Below are 17,433 nucleotides of genomic sequence, written 5' to 3' on the forward strand. Positions count from 1 at the left end.
CAGTGATTGATTTCAGTATGTGATGGGTACACATGATAATTCTATATGCCAGTTGAATTTCTTGGTTTTGTTAGTACATGCCACATGGTTAGGATTTTTTTAACAGATATTTGCTTGTCGGAGTTGTCATCGCCGGCAACAATTACAAATTGTAGAATTAGTTTAAAACTGAAAGGTACTGAATTTGCTTCTCGAAGTCTTCAGGTTATAACCTCGAATATGGAATTACGATACTAGATCTGTAAGGCTAGTGTAAAAAGAGTGTTTTCTTTAGCAGATATTTTACATAAAGAAGGAATTTGCACTGCATTGTAAGTAGAAATTATTATAAACCGTTTCAGAAATTATTATAAACCGTCACAGCATATTGTAATTAGTGAAAGATTTGTTGATGATTGATCAGACATTCAGTGATCAAGTCCTAGAGCCAGTAATTCTCACAACCTATACACTACTTCCATCTATAAGTTTATAATACCTACATATAATAATACACTACTTCCTGAGATATAAAGATGTCGCTTAAGATCACTTAATCTAGGTAACATACTGCCTTTGGCGTATCCTGCATGAGTCAGCCTGACGACCTAAATTTGCAGTTCTGATTCAGCTTGTTTTGCCCGAAACATTTGTTGGAAAATTCCGTCTGATCGAGCTTGAGCCACCAACATATTATTGTTGTTACGTTCAGTTATGGTATTCCCCAGAAATGTGGCGAAACCAAAGACAATAAGAGGTCACAACGTCAACCACAGGGATGTCGAACTACAACTTTGGGAAACTACCTTTAATGGGTGCCCAGAGATCTGCACCATTACTACGAGCAACACTCAGAGTGCAAGATATTGGCATTAGACAAAGTCCGCGGTTTCTTAGGCTATAAAGTTGTGATTCCTGGAATAACACATCAATCGCACATTTTGTTTCAGAATATTGTTGCTAAGATTTGGACAGATATTATACACATCAATTGGAAAAGCTAGTTTCTGGCCTGTTGACCTGATTCTTTGCTGTTGTATTATTTTGGAGGTACGGAGCACTCAAGACCTGATTCAACCCAAATTGAAGTGTTAAGGAAAATGGAGAATGCGAAATGTATTAATGATACATAATGTTTGCTTTACCAGTCAAGGTCACCTTCTCAGTGTCTCTGTTAGTCTGTAATGAAATTTGCTAGACTGAGACCTCCTGGAACTTACCCTGGCAGAAGTGTTTAGGACCTTAGATTCCCATTTATTCACTTCCCTAGACCAGGTTTCAACTTTTACAAGATTGGTTCCTTTAGATTTTTTAATTATATATTGGGAAATGCAAAAAATAGTCATGCAGGAAATGACTAACCTTGACTTGATCTTGGAGAAAACTGATGTATTCCATTGCCTCCGTAAGAACAGATGCTGTATCCGTCTACGTTCAATTATAACGCGAAAAAAAAATTAGATACACACATATTACAAGAATTCAAAGTACCAATTTCTTTAGCTTTTTCGAAGAACAAACATGGATTAACAACTAAAAAAAGAAGATTGAACTTTTTCTACGGTAAGTTTGTACCTTTCCGAAAGGAGAAACTAGTTGTTGCAAAGCTACAATTCTCTCACCAATCTTTTCTTTCCTTTCCTATAGACGATCACAGTATTAGAATTAGTTAAGAGCACCAAAATTTTGTAGTTAAGCTAAGGATAATTCGAGTAAAGATTTTAAGTATAAACCTTAGCTGAGATAGAGCTCTCAGATTTGTGACGCTTTGTTGCTGTGTTACTAATAAGTGTTCCATGATCAAGCAGTGATGATGATTCAGGTCTCCTTTTATGTTCTGTTGTCATCATCTCAAACTCTCTTTTCCTTTCTATGTATCTTCACCCACTGAGTTTTCTGTCAACAAAAAGATCAAATAAGGGGTTTTATATAATTTTATATGGCATTTCTTAATATCTGTTTTCTTAAACAGAATGGATGGACGGAGCCAAGTAATGGTAAATGGGATTAGATGCCTCCCTTATTAACCGACCTGAAACTTATTACGTATCCAAAAGAGCAAAACACTATCTCTTGGTCAGAATGAGATTGACATAATTATGAAATGCAAAAAGGAAACGTAGACCGTTATCTTAAAGCCAAAATTATTAACATATAAATATGTACAATTGTTCTGTTAGGTCATTAACAGACGAAACAAATCAATTAATTAGTGGTTAATAAGAATTTAAATTCTCAATGATCACCACCTAATCGAATATATATTGATTTTCTGTTGGTGGCAAAACAAAGACACTCCATCTACTCCAATGGCCCTGATTCATTGAACTTGGGTTTTCACTTATTAATTTATAGGATGTTAAGACTTGTTGATTCATAATCAGAGATTCAGAGACACTCTAATTCCTACGCACCTACATAAATGTTTGAAAATTTAACACCAAACGAAAATGAGTAGTCAAGTCAACGGTCAAGGAACTAGCTAACTTAGTGAAAAACAAGGGGTAATGATCAAAATACGTTATAATGCAACTGATTAAACAAGTTCACTTCAATCATCCATTAAAGAGTGTAAAAGAGAACTTACTCTTCTTTAACCGAGAGATACTCAAAATACTGTCAGAAACCTGATTTGATAACTCCAACAAAATTAACTGATCACCAGCAAAACATGAAATTTGAGTGCAAATTTGAGGTGAAAGATGTGATCTTCGAATTGCAAAAGTATATGCTGTGAGATTTTATTGAGGAGAGAAACAGAGTAACAGAGTGTGAACACAGTGACTGAAGTGATGAAAATGAAAATTTCAAAAGAAGAAATTGAATGATGAGTGTAAATCAAGAGAGAGGGAGAGGGTTCTGGATGGGTTTTATAGAAAAAGGGGATTAGATTGATTGATAGAGAGACAGCTCATTACCAACCATATAAAAGGAAAAAGCTACAAATGGAGGGAGGAGCTGTGGTGTTAGTTGGTTTATAGTACCAGATAGTCATAACACTCTTTGTCATAGTGAGTCATACTCATATCATTATGCCAAATGTTTTCTCTAGCTTGTTAGGACTCTCGACGGCTCCAAAAATATAAATCAAAAAAATGAAAATGTCTATACCTCTCTAATTTAGGGGCCGTGAAGGTCAGGAAATACGCTTTCTGGTGTTTAATTTCCGTTACTCTCCTATTTTCATCGGATAGCTGAGATTTCAAACACATGAGAAGCTACACAGGTACTCACCCAAAGACGACATAACTACTCTACATTCTACGTGAGCTGAATAACAGTTAGAAGCTGCATCAGGTAAGCTTTAGCATTCTTGTCTTCTTTCTTGCGTGTTTCCTAATTTGAATTTTTGTTTCCTTCATAATCTTTTTTATATTGTTTGGCGGGAAATCGCCGTTGATAACTTAAGATAGGCATTGTAGGCGGGGCCATGCCGTGTCACCGGTGGGTCCCATATTTTTCTCTCTCTAAATCAGTTGATGGGTTTTTAAGTACTTGCGGGTCCATGTCTGGCCCACTAGTCCTTAAAAAAAGTCCGTTGATTCGAAGGGCTGTATCCACACCTTTTTCTTTCACCTTCTTTTGTCACCTCATCATTATTTCATCAAAGTAGTTACCAGCTTACCAACGGTATATAATGAGCACGGGAACGCGCTGAAAATTTTAAGCAGGAAAGAATTCTCTGTTAGCAACAAGATTTTTTCATGTTGAAAATTTGGTACACACAATACATGATTTAACCATACAAGAAAACTGAGAATGCTGCATCTGGGATAACTAATATGGGAAAAATGTTGGACAATGAGTATAAACCGACACAGACGAAAATAATCTCCTGCTAATTTTATAGGTTGAGGAGTCGGAGCGCGCCACGACCCACCGGAAAACAGTGAGAGAAATTTGAAATAGATTCTTTCGTTAGTTCTTTTTTGACCTCTGGTTAGAATGGTTATTAATCATAATTTTCCAAAACATCTCTAGTGAAAGATTGACATTGTCGGTGTTATTGTAGCTTAATGGTATGGTTATTAGAGATGATACTGACAGAATTTGTCATGGCATAGAGATCTAATGAAAGGGTTTCTGTATATTGCAAGATAATGAAGGAATACAGACTCGACAACTTATACAGGATTACAGACGACAAAAAAAAGAAACAAAATAATCACTGTAACTACTTGATAACTATACAATATATGCATGGATATCGTAACATGCAAGATACGATATATTTTAACGTCCCCCCCCCCCTCCCCCCTCAAACTCAAGACGGTGCACAACACATCTTGAGTTTGTTAACCATAAAACGAATACGAGGAGAAGGTGGAGACTTGGTGAAGAGGTATGCAAGCTGCAACTCAGAAGACACATGAGGTAGTGCAATAGTCTAATGCTTGTAATAATGACGAATGAAATGGCAATCTATTTCAATATGTTTCGTGCGTTCATAAAAGACATCATTATGAGCTATATGAATAGAAACCTTGTTGTCACAATAGAGAGGAGTAGGATCTGTCATATGAACTCCCATGTCTCCCAAAAGCCATCTTATCCACACAATCTCAGAGGTAGTATGAGCTAATGCTCTATATTCGGCTTTTGCATTAGAGCGTGACACAACAGGTTGTTTCTTGCTACGCCAGGAAATGAGAGAATTAACAATAAATATACAATACCCGGTACGTAGTTGATCGTCTGTCAGTTACATCTCCTTCCCAATCTGAGTCAGAGTACACACGAAGACGAAGATCGGAAGCAGATGAAAAATATAACCCTTGATACAATATACCTTTGACATCCATTTGGTGTGAATTCCATTTGCGAGTAGTAGAAACAACGAGCAATGTACGAATTGTAGTCATTCTTGCAACCGGAGCAAAAGTTTCTTCATAATCAATACCATACTCTTGTGTATAACCCTGTGCAACTATACGAGATTTTCGACGATCTAATGTGCCATCTGATTTAGTCTTGACCTTGTAAACCCATCTACTTCCCACAACAGATTTACCAGGAGGCAGATCAACTATATCCCATGTGTCGTCCCTTTGATGAGCTGTTAGTTCTTCTCACATCGAGTCTTGCCAGTCTGGAAGTACTGCAGATTCCATGTATTTTTTATGCTCATGTTCAGCTAAGATAGTTGTTAATGAACATTGATAGTCAGAGTACTTAGATGGAGGTCGCCGTGTTCGAGGAGGTAGATGAGCAGTTTCATGAGCAGGATCCCCATGTTGAGTTGTTGTATTGGAATCTTCCATAGAGTGGTCAATAGCTGCTTCTGTGGATTCAACGGATGGAGGTTGAAAAACATTGTTATCGGGGATACTAGGAGAAGTCGAGACATATAGAGATTCATCATCGAATGGATCTAAGTATGAAAAGGTTTTCAGAGAAGATGTTTTACTACTAGGAAGAGACCAAAAAGGTATCTTTTTCCAGAAGGTAACATGACGAGAAATTCTTAATTTCCTACTTTCTGGATCGTAACATCTATATCTTTTTGTTCTATGCCATAACTGAGAAATACACGGATAGTGTTCTTTTTACCAATTTTGTTGCGTTCTCTTTTAGAAACTGGGACAAAAAAAGTGGAACCAAACACACGCAGCTCTGAGTAATATGGTTTCTTACTATATAATCGTTCATATGGAGATATACCACCTATAACAGCAGTAAGAACTCGATTAATAGTGTATACCGCAGTGAAAATAGATTCACCCCAAAAATTAGAGGGAACAAAGGAAGAGAGAAGTTGTGTCCTAGATTTTTCTATGATATGACGATGTTTACGTTCTGCAACACCATTCTGTCATGGTGTCTCAGTGCAAGATAATTGAAGTAGAGTACCCTCAGATTTTATAAACTCTTTGAAAGGATTAGATATGTATTCACCTCCCTGATCTGCTCGAAATATTTTGATGGATTTTTCGAATTGGGTTTTGATCATGTTTGAAAACTCGGTGTAAATTCTTAAGAACTCTGATCTGGATTTAAAAAGATACACCCATGTATAAAGAGTGTAATCATCAATGAAAGTAACATAATACAAAACTCCCCCTTTTGAAGCAATAGGATACTTTCCCCAAACATCAGAATGAATGAGATCAAAAGGTGCAGAAGAAAAGGTAGTATTGTTATTAAATGGAAGAGTTGGTTGTTTACCCATCTTACAAGCAATACAGTGAGGCTCTTTGTCTAAAGGAACAAAACCTAGCAGCCCTTTACTAATCATATTGGAGAGACGAGAAAAAGAGACATGACCTAGCTTAGAGTGCCAAGACATAAAAGGAGAAACTATGGACGGTAAAGTAGAAGCTAGAGCAACAACAAGTTTGTTGTTGAATTGAGAAATAGATAGAGACTCCAGGAGGTAAAAATGACCAACTCTATGGCATATCCCAATAAGCCTCTATGTTTTGGGATCCCGTATAACATAACCATGAGATGAAAAGAAGATATTAAAACCCTACTTACATAATTGACCAATTGAAATAAGATTCATATTAATTTTGGGAACAAGAAGGACATCTGCTCTGTGTATCTTTTTTGAAATTTAGCAATGATTCTTGTCCCATCTGCTGTATGAATCTTAGGAGTAACAATAGGTTTCATTGTCTCAAATAAATTTGAGTTATGTGTCATATGGTTTGATGCTCCTGAATCAAGAAACCATTCAGTTAAAAAGTTACCTGAAGGAACTGAAAAAGAAGTTGTTGATGTAGGATTGTTACCAACTGCAGGAGCTTGTTTCATCATCTCTTGAACGTCTACCATTGTAGTTGCAAAGTTGTTTGATGTGGGGTTTGATGAATCATGTTCTTGCTGTAGAACGGGTGCAGCAGTAACATGACCTGTAGAGTAATATGATGCAGCAGCAGTGCCAAATCTTCTCTCGTTTCTCATGTTTCTTGAAGATGGAGAAGTGCAATTTCCTACAATGTGTCCAAATTCCTTGTAGTAGTTGCATTGTGGTGTGCCTGGTGAAGGTGTTGAACTTTGCATAGTTAATCTTTGAGAGTTGCCTTGAGAGTTACTGGTGTTCACAGGTGATGGACCATTGTTTACTAGATGTCCATAATTCTTACAGTTATGACACTGTACTTGAGAAAGATCACGATAAATTGGAGCTGAAAAGTTTCTATGTGAACTAAAGCTTGGATTAGAGCTTGGACGAGAAGGAACTGCAAGAATTTCTCTGGTTTGATTCTTTTGCACGTCTCTTCAGTAATAAGTTCAGACAAGGCACTTTCTACAGTTGGCATTGGATTTCGATTTCTATGAAGGATAGAAGCTCTCACAGATTCAAACTCATCTCTTAAAGCCATTAAGAGTTGAACAAGTCGTGATTCTTCTATGTATTTCTGCCACAATTCTACATAAACTTTCCATTTAGGCTCCATAAGTTCTAGTTGATTCCATACAATTGACATTTCAGAGTGAAAATCAGATATTGTTTGCTCTGGTTGTTGTTTCAAGGCACGAATATCTTGTTCAAGCTTGTATCTCTGTGCAAAGTTGACTTGTTGTATCTCTTAGCTAGAAAATCTCATGCTTCTTTGGCTTCTTCAAAACCAGCAAGTTGCATACTTATGGATGCAATAACAGTGTTGCTCATCCAAGTGATGATCTTGTGGTTGTTGATTTCCCAATTTTCAGAAGGATCTGTTTCTGCAGCATCTTTGTCTTTACCATTAGTGCTAGTTACAGGCCGTTTTTCTTTACCATCAATATATTTCCACATGTTTTTTTCCTTTAAAAAACTTCTCATGAGAAAAGACCAATGGTTATAATTGGATCCATCGAACTTCACAGTGATGGGTTGAGATTCTTCACGCGACATGATAACAGGGTTTAGGTTATAAACGAGAGATAAAGATGAGATAGATTTCTGGTTTCTTAATCACGATATTGAGGGTTTGATTTTTCTTGATTAACAATGAAAATGGATTATTGAATCTTACCCAGCTCTGATACCATGACAGTATTTTTCATGGCATAGAGATCTAATGAAAGGGTTTTTGTATATTGCAAGATAATGAAGGAATACAGACTAGACAACTTATACAGGATTACAGACGACAAAAAAGGAAGCAGAATACATCACAATAACTACAGGATAACTATACAATATATGCAAGATATGGGATATCGTAACATGCAAGATACGATATATTTTAACAGATACAACTGATATGATCTCTTAAGCAATACTTATCAAAAAAGAATTCTTTTTACCGGTCAAAAAAATAAATGATCCCAAAATAAACAGTATCTGTAATTTAGGTTAAACAAAGATTTTCATCAGAAAAAAAGATATAAAGAGTGGAGCAAAATCTTAACAGTTTAATTTTACCACTATAATACAGTCACATCAAAGTACCTAGTTATTAGTTTTGATTTTCATGTATATATTTTGTACCTGAAACAATTCGCGACATAAGGCCTATTCCTATGCACATGCCATGCAACTGATTTTGCCACTTTAGCACCCATTATGGGTATGCGAAAGTGTCAAACATATCTACCTATGTTCCAGGAACAACAGTTAGGCATAGATGATGGAGTCTCTAACGAGCGATAGAGTGTCCACCGTTCGTTGGTCATTCCAGCGCCAGAATACCAAATTTCCCCATCCAACGGCTACAATTTCCCCCATCCATGAATACCAAATTTCAAACTCATTTCAACTCACACCAGAATTTCTAAATCTCTCTAGAATTTCTCAATCTCCAATTCTTTTCATCACTCTTCTAATTCCTCAAAGAGCATGGCTGATAATATGAACAAGGTTGAGTTCGTAACAAACCAACATATGCTTCCGAAATCAAAGAGTTGTTAATCGTGCCAATATGCGGAGTCCGATTAGGAGGTGATTACCAAAATTTACTACTGAAGAATATGAATGTATTTGCAGGAATTTTGTTTATTTTGCTGAGACTTTATTCGCAGATGAATTCAGTCTCCAACCATTTTGAGAAAGGATTTTTGGGAAATTTCAAGAACGGACAATGAACCCCAACAATCGTGATGTTTTAGGGTTGAGTCATCGCTTCACTGCAATCAATAAGGAAGTTATTAGGTATGTTGTTTTACTTCATCAATAGGTCCAAACATAAGGAATGGTGAAACCATGATGGAACTTCAACAAAGGTGTCGTGCGGAATATCGTCGCATCTACGAAAAAGACTTCCAATTTGGAAGTTGTTTCGAGTTTTTAAGAGGGTTGCCCAAATATAATCCAATATTTATGTTTCAATTTCTTAATTGTACACTTATTAAGTTTTAATATTGGTCTAATACTTTAGTTTAAACTAAAATGTAACTCTAATTAAAATGTAAGATTGAATTAAGAATAGAATTAAGCTTAATTTTCAACAATACGAGTCAAATTCAATAGTCATTTTACAAGACATAAAACTAGATATTAATAATTTAAAATATAGACTTTAAAAATAAAAAATTGGGACAATGTTCTTCATCTTGTTAATCTTCTTCTTTTCACAAAACTTCCGATCAATGCACTCATGAACGGGATTTCCTTTGTGTATCTTCTTCTTTGTCTTCAAATTTGTTTTGCCTTGATTTTCCTTGTCTTGAACTTTTCTTTGCCTTTTCTTAGTTGCGGTTTTGACTTGGTTAATATCCAACACTTGAAGACTTCTTTGCTTTTTACCTATTTTTTTATAACTAACACATATCTTCTTATAACGGCACCTTCAAGCACTACTCCTGATTTCTGAAAAACCAAGTTATGTTGTCGAATCAAGTTGAGTTTGAAATTGTGTCATTTGGGAAAATTTGAAAAAATAAATTAGATTGAGAAAGAGAGAAATACAGAAAATTTTTGTGTAAAAAAAATGTGGTGCAATTTTTTGTTTGAAAATTACCTATTTATAGGCAACAAAGAACTAGCAGTTGTCGTTAGACTTTACATCGAGCAAAATTCACGGCAACGTTGGAGATCGAGTCTTTATCGCTGACGACATTATATATATCGATACCTAGAAACTTCGTCGCTCAGTGGTTTTTCCGCAATGACCCAACTCGTCTGTCATGATATCCGGTGTGTCGAACAGACTTTTTTTTTTTTTTTTTGCCATGTGCTTAGGAATAGGCATAAGGCCATTACAAAAATCAAACCAAGTGAAGGGAGATATTACAGTCCTTGTCAAAAGTTAAAAACAATGTGCTGAAGCATACATAGACGTTGCTATCCATTTTTGTTTTGATTCCAAATACATGATCTAAGCTAAACAATTGCATTCAATAAAAAAACCACCGCAGATTAAGGCATGAAAATGGGGTTATATGTTTTAAATAAATACTCCATCTAAGATGTCATTTTCTTGAACAAGACATGATATTTTGAAGATTTCTCAAGCTTTGGATTGGAAAATCCTAATACAAGCCAAAGTCGATGATGCCGTAGCGTCCTTGTCGAGATTGTCACTGAAACCACATAAACTACGGTTTGGATTTGATCTATATCCCGAAAGCGATATTTAACATTCGTTAATGACATACACATCATCTACTAACATTACAAAAGTTGAGTTAAGAGCTAGACGATAACAACTGGACCGATTTTTAGTTTCTCCATCACAGGTGAGTCTTAAAAGACAAAAATGATAAGAAAAACATACGCTACTAAAGTATACATCCTATCGAGACTCTTTAGAGGACCGATGGTGAATTAATTGATGATTCACAGAGACTTTTCAGGATTCTGAAAGGCTTTTTGGAAAATATGAAAGTGCAAAAATCTCTTTCAAGAAAAAAAGAAGAAGAAGAATTTTGTTTTAGTAAAATAAAGAAATTGATAAGACAAAAAATTTCTATTACTAATGATACAAAAAAGATGTGTAATACACTGAGTTAAAGCTTAATTAAGTAATCAATTGCATTATGAGAAGATATAAACCTACTCAGCACACTTCCATCGGTCGCCCATCATCGACAAGATTTTATTTGATCTTGTCGGGATATTTTTACAATAAATTTTCAAAATCTTGCTATTCTATCTAACTCGTTCAACATCACCAAGCCTACCACGCGTTATTTGGAGTATTACTCTTAACATTTTTTTGTATAATTTTATTCCCACCCTTGTTTTGCTAGTCATTGCCTAGATAGTTCGCTGTAGTTTGCATCAAGCGATGTCTAACCATAAATACGATTTTAGAACTAATGATGACAAAATGTATCTGAATATTAAGGTTCATAGAATTATTCAAGCTTGACTAGAAGTAGATAATATAATTTAATTATAGAGATTAGAAGAATCACGATTTAGGGTCGGTGGGATCAATCTTTTTGTCCTATATGAAACGGTATCCAACGGTCAGGATCGGTGGGATCTTTTTGTCCTATATGAAACGGTATCTGATAGAACTGGTATCTCTTTTATAAATCATGAGAAGGATATCAATGCATCATTGCACTACATTCCCTTACAACTAAAGCTCAAGCCCAACACATGCTTATCGCTTCTATTTCTTCAAGGCACTGAACAAAATGGATTACCATTTTTGGGAACAAGAACAAACTCAGGTTCAAGTTTCAGGTAACTGGAACACGGCCATGCTTACTGCCGCAAGATGTTCATGACTTTGTCTCAGGTAGGTAAAGACCAAGATTCTATTCAACTGTACATGCCTATGCTTGGGCTGACAAAATATCAAATTTCTCCGGGCCTTACTTTCACTTGTAATCTCAAAACTTATGTGACCAAGTTTTGTTGATAAAGATTCATAAAACAGTAGTGGCTAACATGCAACACAAACGGTATGCTATAGGAATGAACATTTTTTTTTTTCTTTCCTTTTGATTTTCCCGACTGGCTTTCAAGGGAAAAAAAGCCCATTGTAAGAGTTTCAGCACATGTTTTTCGGCCGAATTTGATTTAAATACATCATTGAGAAAATGAAAATATACATAAAAAGCTTGCCTGCGGATATATTAAACAACAAGCTCAGCTTTTTCTCAGTGGAAGAGTGGAGTCGATTAACCTCGGTTAATGCCTACTTAACCCTGCAAAACAAGTCAACAAAATCATGTCATCGATCACCTTCAATTGGATGGAAATTGTGAAAAAATTTGTTCAGAGTAAGCAAAGGGTTTGAGGTGTATATATATACCTGCCGCCTCCTTCGGCACTGCATAGTATACCATGACCTTGCCATTACGTAACATGGTAAAAGAAAGCCAGCAAACTGAAGAAGTGAAACCTGGAAACGAAAAACTTTATCAAACTCAATTTCATCAATGAGTAATTTACATAATGCTAACTGCATATTGCGCCATCTTTATTACTATCATACACAGAAGCCTAACCTCATGCTTATTTTTCATTTTCTAATTGGTTACAAGTGATTTTTCACCCTTTTTAAATGCGCCTTCGAGATGTTACTGCGTTTTAAGCAGAAGCAATATCTTCCGTCCTATATAAAAAGAGGACACCATGTTCCCAGACCTCGGAAATGTTATTTTATACTCAACCAACTGAACCAAAGAAATTCCCCCCATTCCTCGAACCAGAAGGCAATATTTTCATCCACTTGACTCTCATGCTCAGTTACTTAACCTTCACCAGAGTACTTGGCAACTGCTTCCATAATGCGTGAATGCAAATATAGGAAGGTGATAATCTATTAATGTAATGGTTCAGGCTAGTCAATCCTAACCCTCCAACTGGATTCATGTGGGACAATGATAAAGAATACTGAAAAATTAGAGAGACATTGCATGTTGTTTTTCAATCTACATCGTATTCCTCTTGTCAAAAGTTTAGGTTCAAACTCAAATCACACATATCTTCCTAATGAACAAAAATGACAATCAAGTATGACGGTGGACTTACATGGAAGAGAGCTGATGACTCTTGCATCAACCCAGAATCTGTCGCAATTATCAGACCATGGCGTACGAGTAGAACTAGCATTAACTGCACATTTTCAAAAAACCAATAAATTTAGATCTCCTTTAACATTAAAACACTTCTTTTTCTAAGAAAAATAGTTGTAGGAACCAGTGCTTACAAAGAATGCAATTGAACGGAAACATGTCACCCCACTGGTGTTTGCCATGCCATAATCATCATAATCTGGATGCAATAGCTGATGCTCTGCTGCTAGAGCCAAAAAATGAGGATCACGGAGATCTATTCGTTGTCCCCATGCTTGCCTGGCAATAAAGAAGAGAGTGAATGAGCACGCATGATATGCACTCAATTCCACTTACAAAAAAAAAAAACAAAAAAAAAAGGAACTTGCTTTTACGGGATAAACACAACAGCAATAACCCAATGCAAAATAAACCAATTCGAAGTTCTATCCGTTTACAACTAAAGTTTCCCTGAAGAATATATTGGGCTTATACAGCGTATCTGTCTTAACTATGCAGGTCTACCATCAAAATGCAAGCGGGGCCCATCAGTAACCAAGGAATTAAAATCCTCTTAACTCCTAAGGTATGTTTGTGATAACCTTCTAATAAAGCTAAAACGTAATTGTGTAATGAACCAATATCTTGCTCTTGGTCATACACAGAACAGTCAATGCTCTTGGGTTGGATTGCGTGACAATACCAAACAACGATTTGGCATACAAAACAATCTTAAATGAGTAAAGCATGTAGACCAAATCTAGTGCTTAAACCTGGCTACTCAAGTAATACAGGAATCTTTGGCAACTGGTTGAAATTATAGGATTTGGGGACATTTTACTGCAACAAGAAAAGTACAGAAATAAGCAAATAATGAGGACTTTAGTCGTTACCTTATATCAATTGCCAAACCATCAGGATTTGTTATGGGTGGCGGAAGAGTGTAATTAGGAGAGTATACCTAGCACAACAACAACAAAAAAAGACAAACATGACTCCTCGAGTACTGTACGACTTAAAGGAAAACAGAATGTAGCCTTAGAAGTCAAAACCAACCTGATTGCAAATTTCACAAGTGATATCGCCTTTTTTGTTGCACCATCTCTGAATGCACTTCCTATGTGCAAACTGCAAATAAAATTGTTGTCAGTCGAAACATCAAATGCAGAAAATTAAATCCATAAAAGAACATTGTCACACAGTAAAGAAAACTTAAGAACAAGCAAATTCAACGAAACTATAGAAAACCAACTCTTTGATTGCTAGTTACACGCAAATGGTGATGTAACGCCCTAATAACCTTCGGATCATAACATTCACCCCAAAGGATTCACCATCTCGCGGATTAGGGCTTACGGGTGGGTGTCATATCACCATAAACATTGCTAGGGTGCTTGATAGTTACTAACTACTTCATCCCGAGCTTAAGTGAATGGTGACACACCCACCATCGATATTCCATAGGCTCCAAATCCTCATGATGGATAATCCGTTGGAGTGAATGCCATGATCCAAAGGTTATTATGGCACTACAAGTCTACAACATAGTTATAACGTAACTCATCTCTATCATATTTTGCATCACCATCCATGCCAGACAGCGAGCAAGCTACTAATAACTAGCTGACTTTGCCTAGCACAGTTGTAAGCAATTCAGCGCAAAGGAGAGAAAGGACATACGAAATGCAGAATGTAGCCATTCTAGAACCTAAAATAGCAAAGACTCATAGCCATAAAAATTCATAAACTTCCTACTTATCATATATAATGAATCACTGGACTATACAACAATGTAGCTACAAAGTAACTCAACCCAAAAGGAAAAAATCATAAACAAATGCTTGGAAACTTGGTAATATGGCAGAGATGGGTTGTCAATCAATTAAGTACATTAACACTGACTAAATCCAACAAAGATGATAGAAAGTAAGGCTTTGCTTGCTAGTTATCCACAAATGGCAATGTAGCACCCTCGAATCATGACATTCACCTCAAAAGATTCACCACGTGGAGGACTATGGCTTACAGATGGATGCCATATCACCATCAACCTTATTAGGGTGTTTGCTAGCTACTTACTCCCAAGCTTAGGTGGGTGGTGATGTGCCCACCATCCATAATCCTTAGATCCTAACAATGGTTAACCCGTTGGGGTAAATGCCATGATCCGAGGGTCCTGCTGATGCGATGTCAGATATAGCAAGCATTTCGCTACTACTTTTCTATCATTTCGGTATTAAAACATCCATGCAGCAAACAAGTCACTAATAACTAGCTGACTTATCCTAGCACACTTGTAAAGGCAATGCAGCGAAAAGGCAGTAAGAACATGTCGGTTATTTGGGTGATTGACAGTGGTGATTTACAGAATGTGTTAATGGAGATGAGGGTTAATATCTGGTCTCACTCTCTTTATCCATTCACTGAAAAAGAAAGAGGGTGAAAGAGGCTATTAGCTCTCATCTCCATTACCAAAATTCTGTCCAAATAACCAATGAAACAGATGAAATTATGACCGTAACCATTCTGTAACCTAATTATGCATTACCATAAATGCCTAATAACCATACACACTAATTTATAGATCAATGCCGGTAAAAATTAATGCAACTGAAACAGGAAAAAGTATAAACAAATGATTGAAAACTTGAAAGAATGTTAAAGTTGGGTTGTCAATCAATTGAGTACAATAACTAAAAAGTAAAAAAAAAGTGGATGATAAATCAATCCATCAGTGAAGTGTTAAATCAGAAACATATCAGTCACTAAAATCCAATGCTGAAACATTATCCTTTAAATGGATATTTTCAGGATAAGTTCTAAAAAAAAAAAAAAAGTCATTTTCATGAATGATTCTAGACTTGAAGCAACAGAACAAATGCAATTAAAATATCTAATGGATGAATCACTCTCTGCCATTATTGTTATCAAACCCCACAAAACTCAACACACATGCAACAATGACCCATCAATTTCATTATAATCAAAAACAAATAAAACCCAAAATGCAGACTTAAAAAACAGGATAAGGGAAAATTAAATTAAATTTCAATGGAAAAGGCAACACCTTTGTTGAAATTACAATAAACCCAGATTGGAAATTGAATGAAAAGACCTCACAAATTGATCAATGTTGGATTACAATAAACCCCCAAAACCTATAATTACGAGGAAAAGGTTTGGGGGAAGAACAATTTCTCAAAATATCCATCAAATTAAGTTATTTTTCAATTAAAAATCAAAAGGAAAAAAAGGGTTTTTACTAAACAATTCAAAAAAATCAAAGAAAATCACCCAAAAAAGTAGAAATTTTGACAAAAAATTGAAAATGAAGAAGAAGAAGAAGAAGAAGGTAAAGACAGTACCTTTAGAGTTCCATTACAAGCACAGGGAGCTTCCATTTGATGTTCCTCATCTTCTTCTTGACATATTCTACACTCAATCATCATCATTTCTCCACTTTTATTACTCTTTGAACAACCCTCCCCATAATTTTTATTATCAATTTTTACAACTTGATCATCTTTACTAATTCTTTCTACAACTACACCAGCACCATCATTTACAGACTGAAAACAAGCTGAAGCTATGATTCTATCAACACAAACCACCATGAAATCATCCACCATTTTTCTTTCTCTCTCTCACAGACTCTCTCTCTCTCTCTGTTCAAGAAACTGTTTTCTCTGTTTTTCTGCAGAGAAGAAAAGACATGGAGAAATGCTTAAAAGAAGTGGAGACCAACAACTACACCTCTCCATGTTTACGGTCGAAATTCCCAAATTACCCTTATTTGTGCAATCCGGACGAAATTGCCCTTAACTGGTTACTTAATTTACTTTCTGGATAAACCTGGGTAACGACAGAAATACCAAATTCCAGAGATATTTAATAACTACCCCGGGAAAATCAGAACAGTTTATCAAATTACCCTTAAGTTTTGCATTGAATAACGTGGATTATGTAGAGTTGAATGAAGTGATTGAGGGTATTTTGGTCAAATTATAGTGAAAGGGGTGGAGAGGAGTTGGCCTTTTTTTTGGATTAATCGTAGTTTTGCTTCAAATTCCAAAATAAGGTTTTTGATTATCCTACACTAACTGCCTATTTACCTGAAATGCCCCTTGATCAGTTTTCAAAAAATTTACTTTTAAGTCTGTTATGTTAATGGGACTCGAATTTGTTTTCTAGGGGGTGGTTGGGTTGGCCAACAATTTGATGCTCTTTTAACGGTTTAGTATAGCAGCTAGAAAACAATTTATGGTATCTTCGAATCTGGGAATTGGAAAGCGTCTTGGTGTTTACCACTGTATCAATACTTGGTTTATTGCTATCATGAGGTATTGGTCGCCTGGTAGGCCGGTGTAGTTCAACTATACAAGATTAATATAGGTTATTCGAAATTCAGAAGTAAAAATGTTTATGCTAGAATTATTTTTGAGAAATTATTTTAGAGGCTATGGTAATGTAACAAACCGGGAAAATTTTGCTTCCGGTATCATGTCGGAATGGTCGATACTCGAAGTGGTCAGGCCCATAAAACTTCAAAACTTTCTAGGAAAATACACA

The 17,433-nt window shown here is 35.8% G+C and overlaps 2 protein-coding genes across 2 annotated transcripts; both read right to left on the reverse strand.

Annotated features, from left to right (window-relative positions):
* Nucleotides 1-302: 302 nt before the first annotated feature.
* On the reverse strand, nt 303-2,898 carry LOC113329397 (transcription factor bHLH153-like). The gene is made up of 6 exons (XM_026576278.1): nt 2,567-2,898; nt 1,713-1,875; nt 1,555-1,620; nt 1,342-1,407; nt 1,000-1,047; nt 303-894 (listed from the first exon to the last, which is right to left on the reverse strand). The coding sequence occupies exons 2-6, from the start codon at nt 1,827-1,829 to the stop codon at nt 766-768; spliced, it is 426 nt and encodes a 141-aa protein (XP_026432063.1). The 5' UTR covers nt 1,830-1,875; nt 2,567-2,898; the 3' UTR covers nt 303-765.
* Nucleotides 2,899-11,706: 8,808 nt separating this feature from the next.
* LOC113329549 lies at nt 11,707-16,570 on the reverse strand. Its single transcript, XM_026576413.1, has 7 exons — nt 16,230-16,570; nt 13,921-13,992; nt 13,758-13,825; nt 13,020-13,164; nt 12,842-12,925; nt 12,120-12,209; nt 11,707-12,012 (listed from the first exon to the last, which is right to left on the reverse strand). Exons 1-7 carry the CDS (start codon nt 16,491-16,493, stop codon nt 12,007-12,009), a joined length of 729 nt encoding a protein of 242 aa, XP_026432198.1. The 5' UTR covers nt 16,494-16,570; the 3' UTR covers nt 11,707-12,006.
* Between the last annotated feature and the right edge of the window lie 863 nt (nt 16,571-17,433).

This window comes from Papaver somniferum, unplaced genomic scaffold (genome assembly GCF_003573695.1).
Source record: "Papaver somniferum cultivar HN1 unplaced genomic scaffold, ASM357369v1 unplaced-scaffold_117, whole genome shotgun sequence".
In the NCBI taxonomy this organism is placed as follows: Eukaryota; Viridiplantae; Streptophyta; class Magnoliopsida; order Ranunculales; family Papaveraceae; genus Papaver; species Papaver somniferum.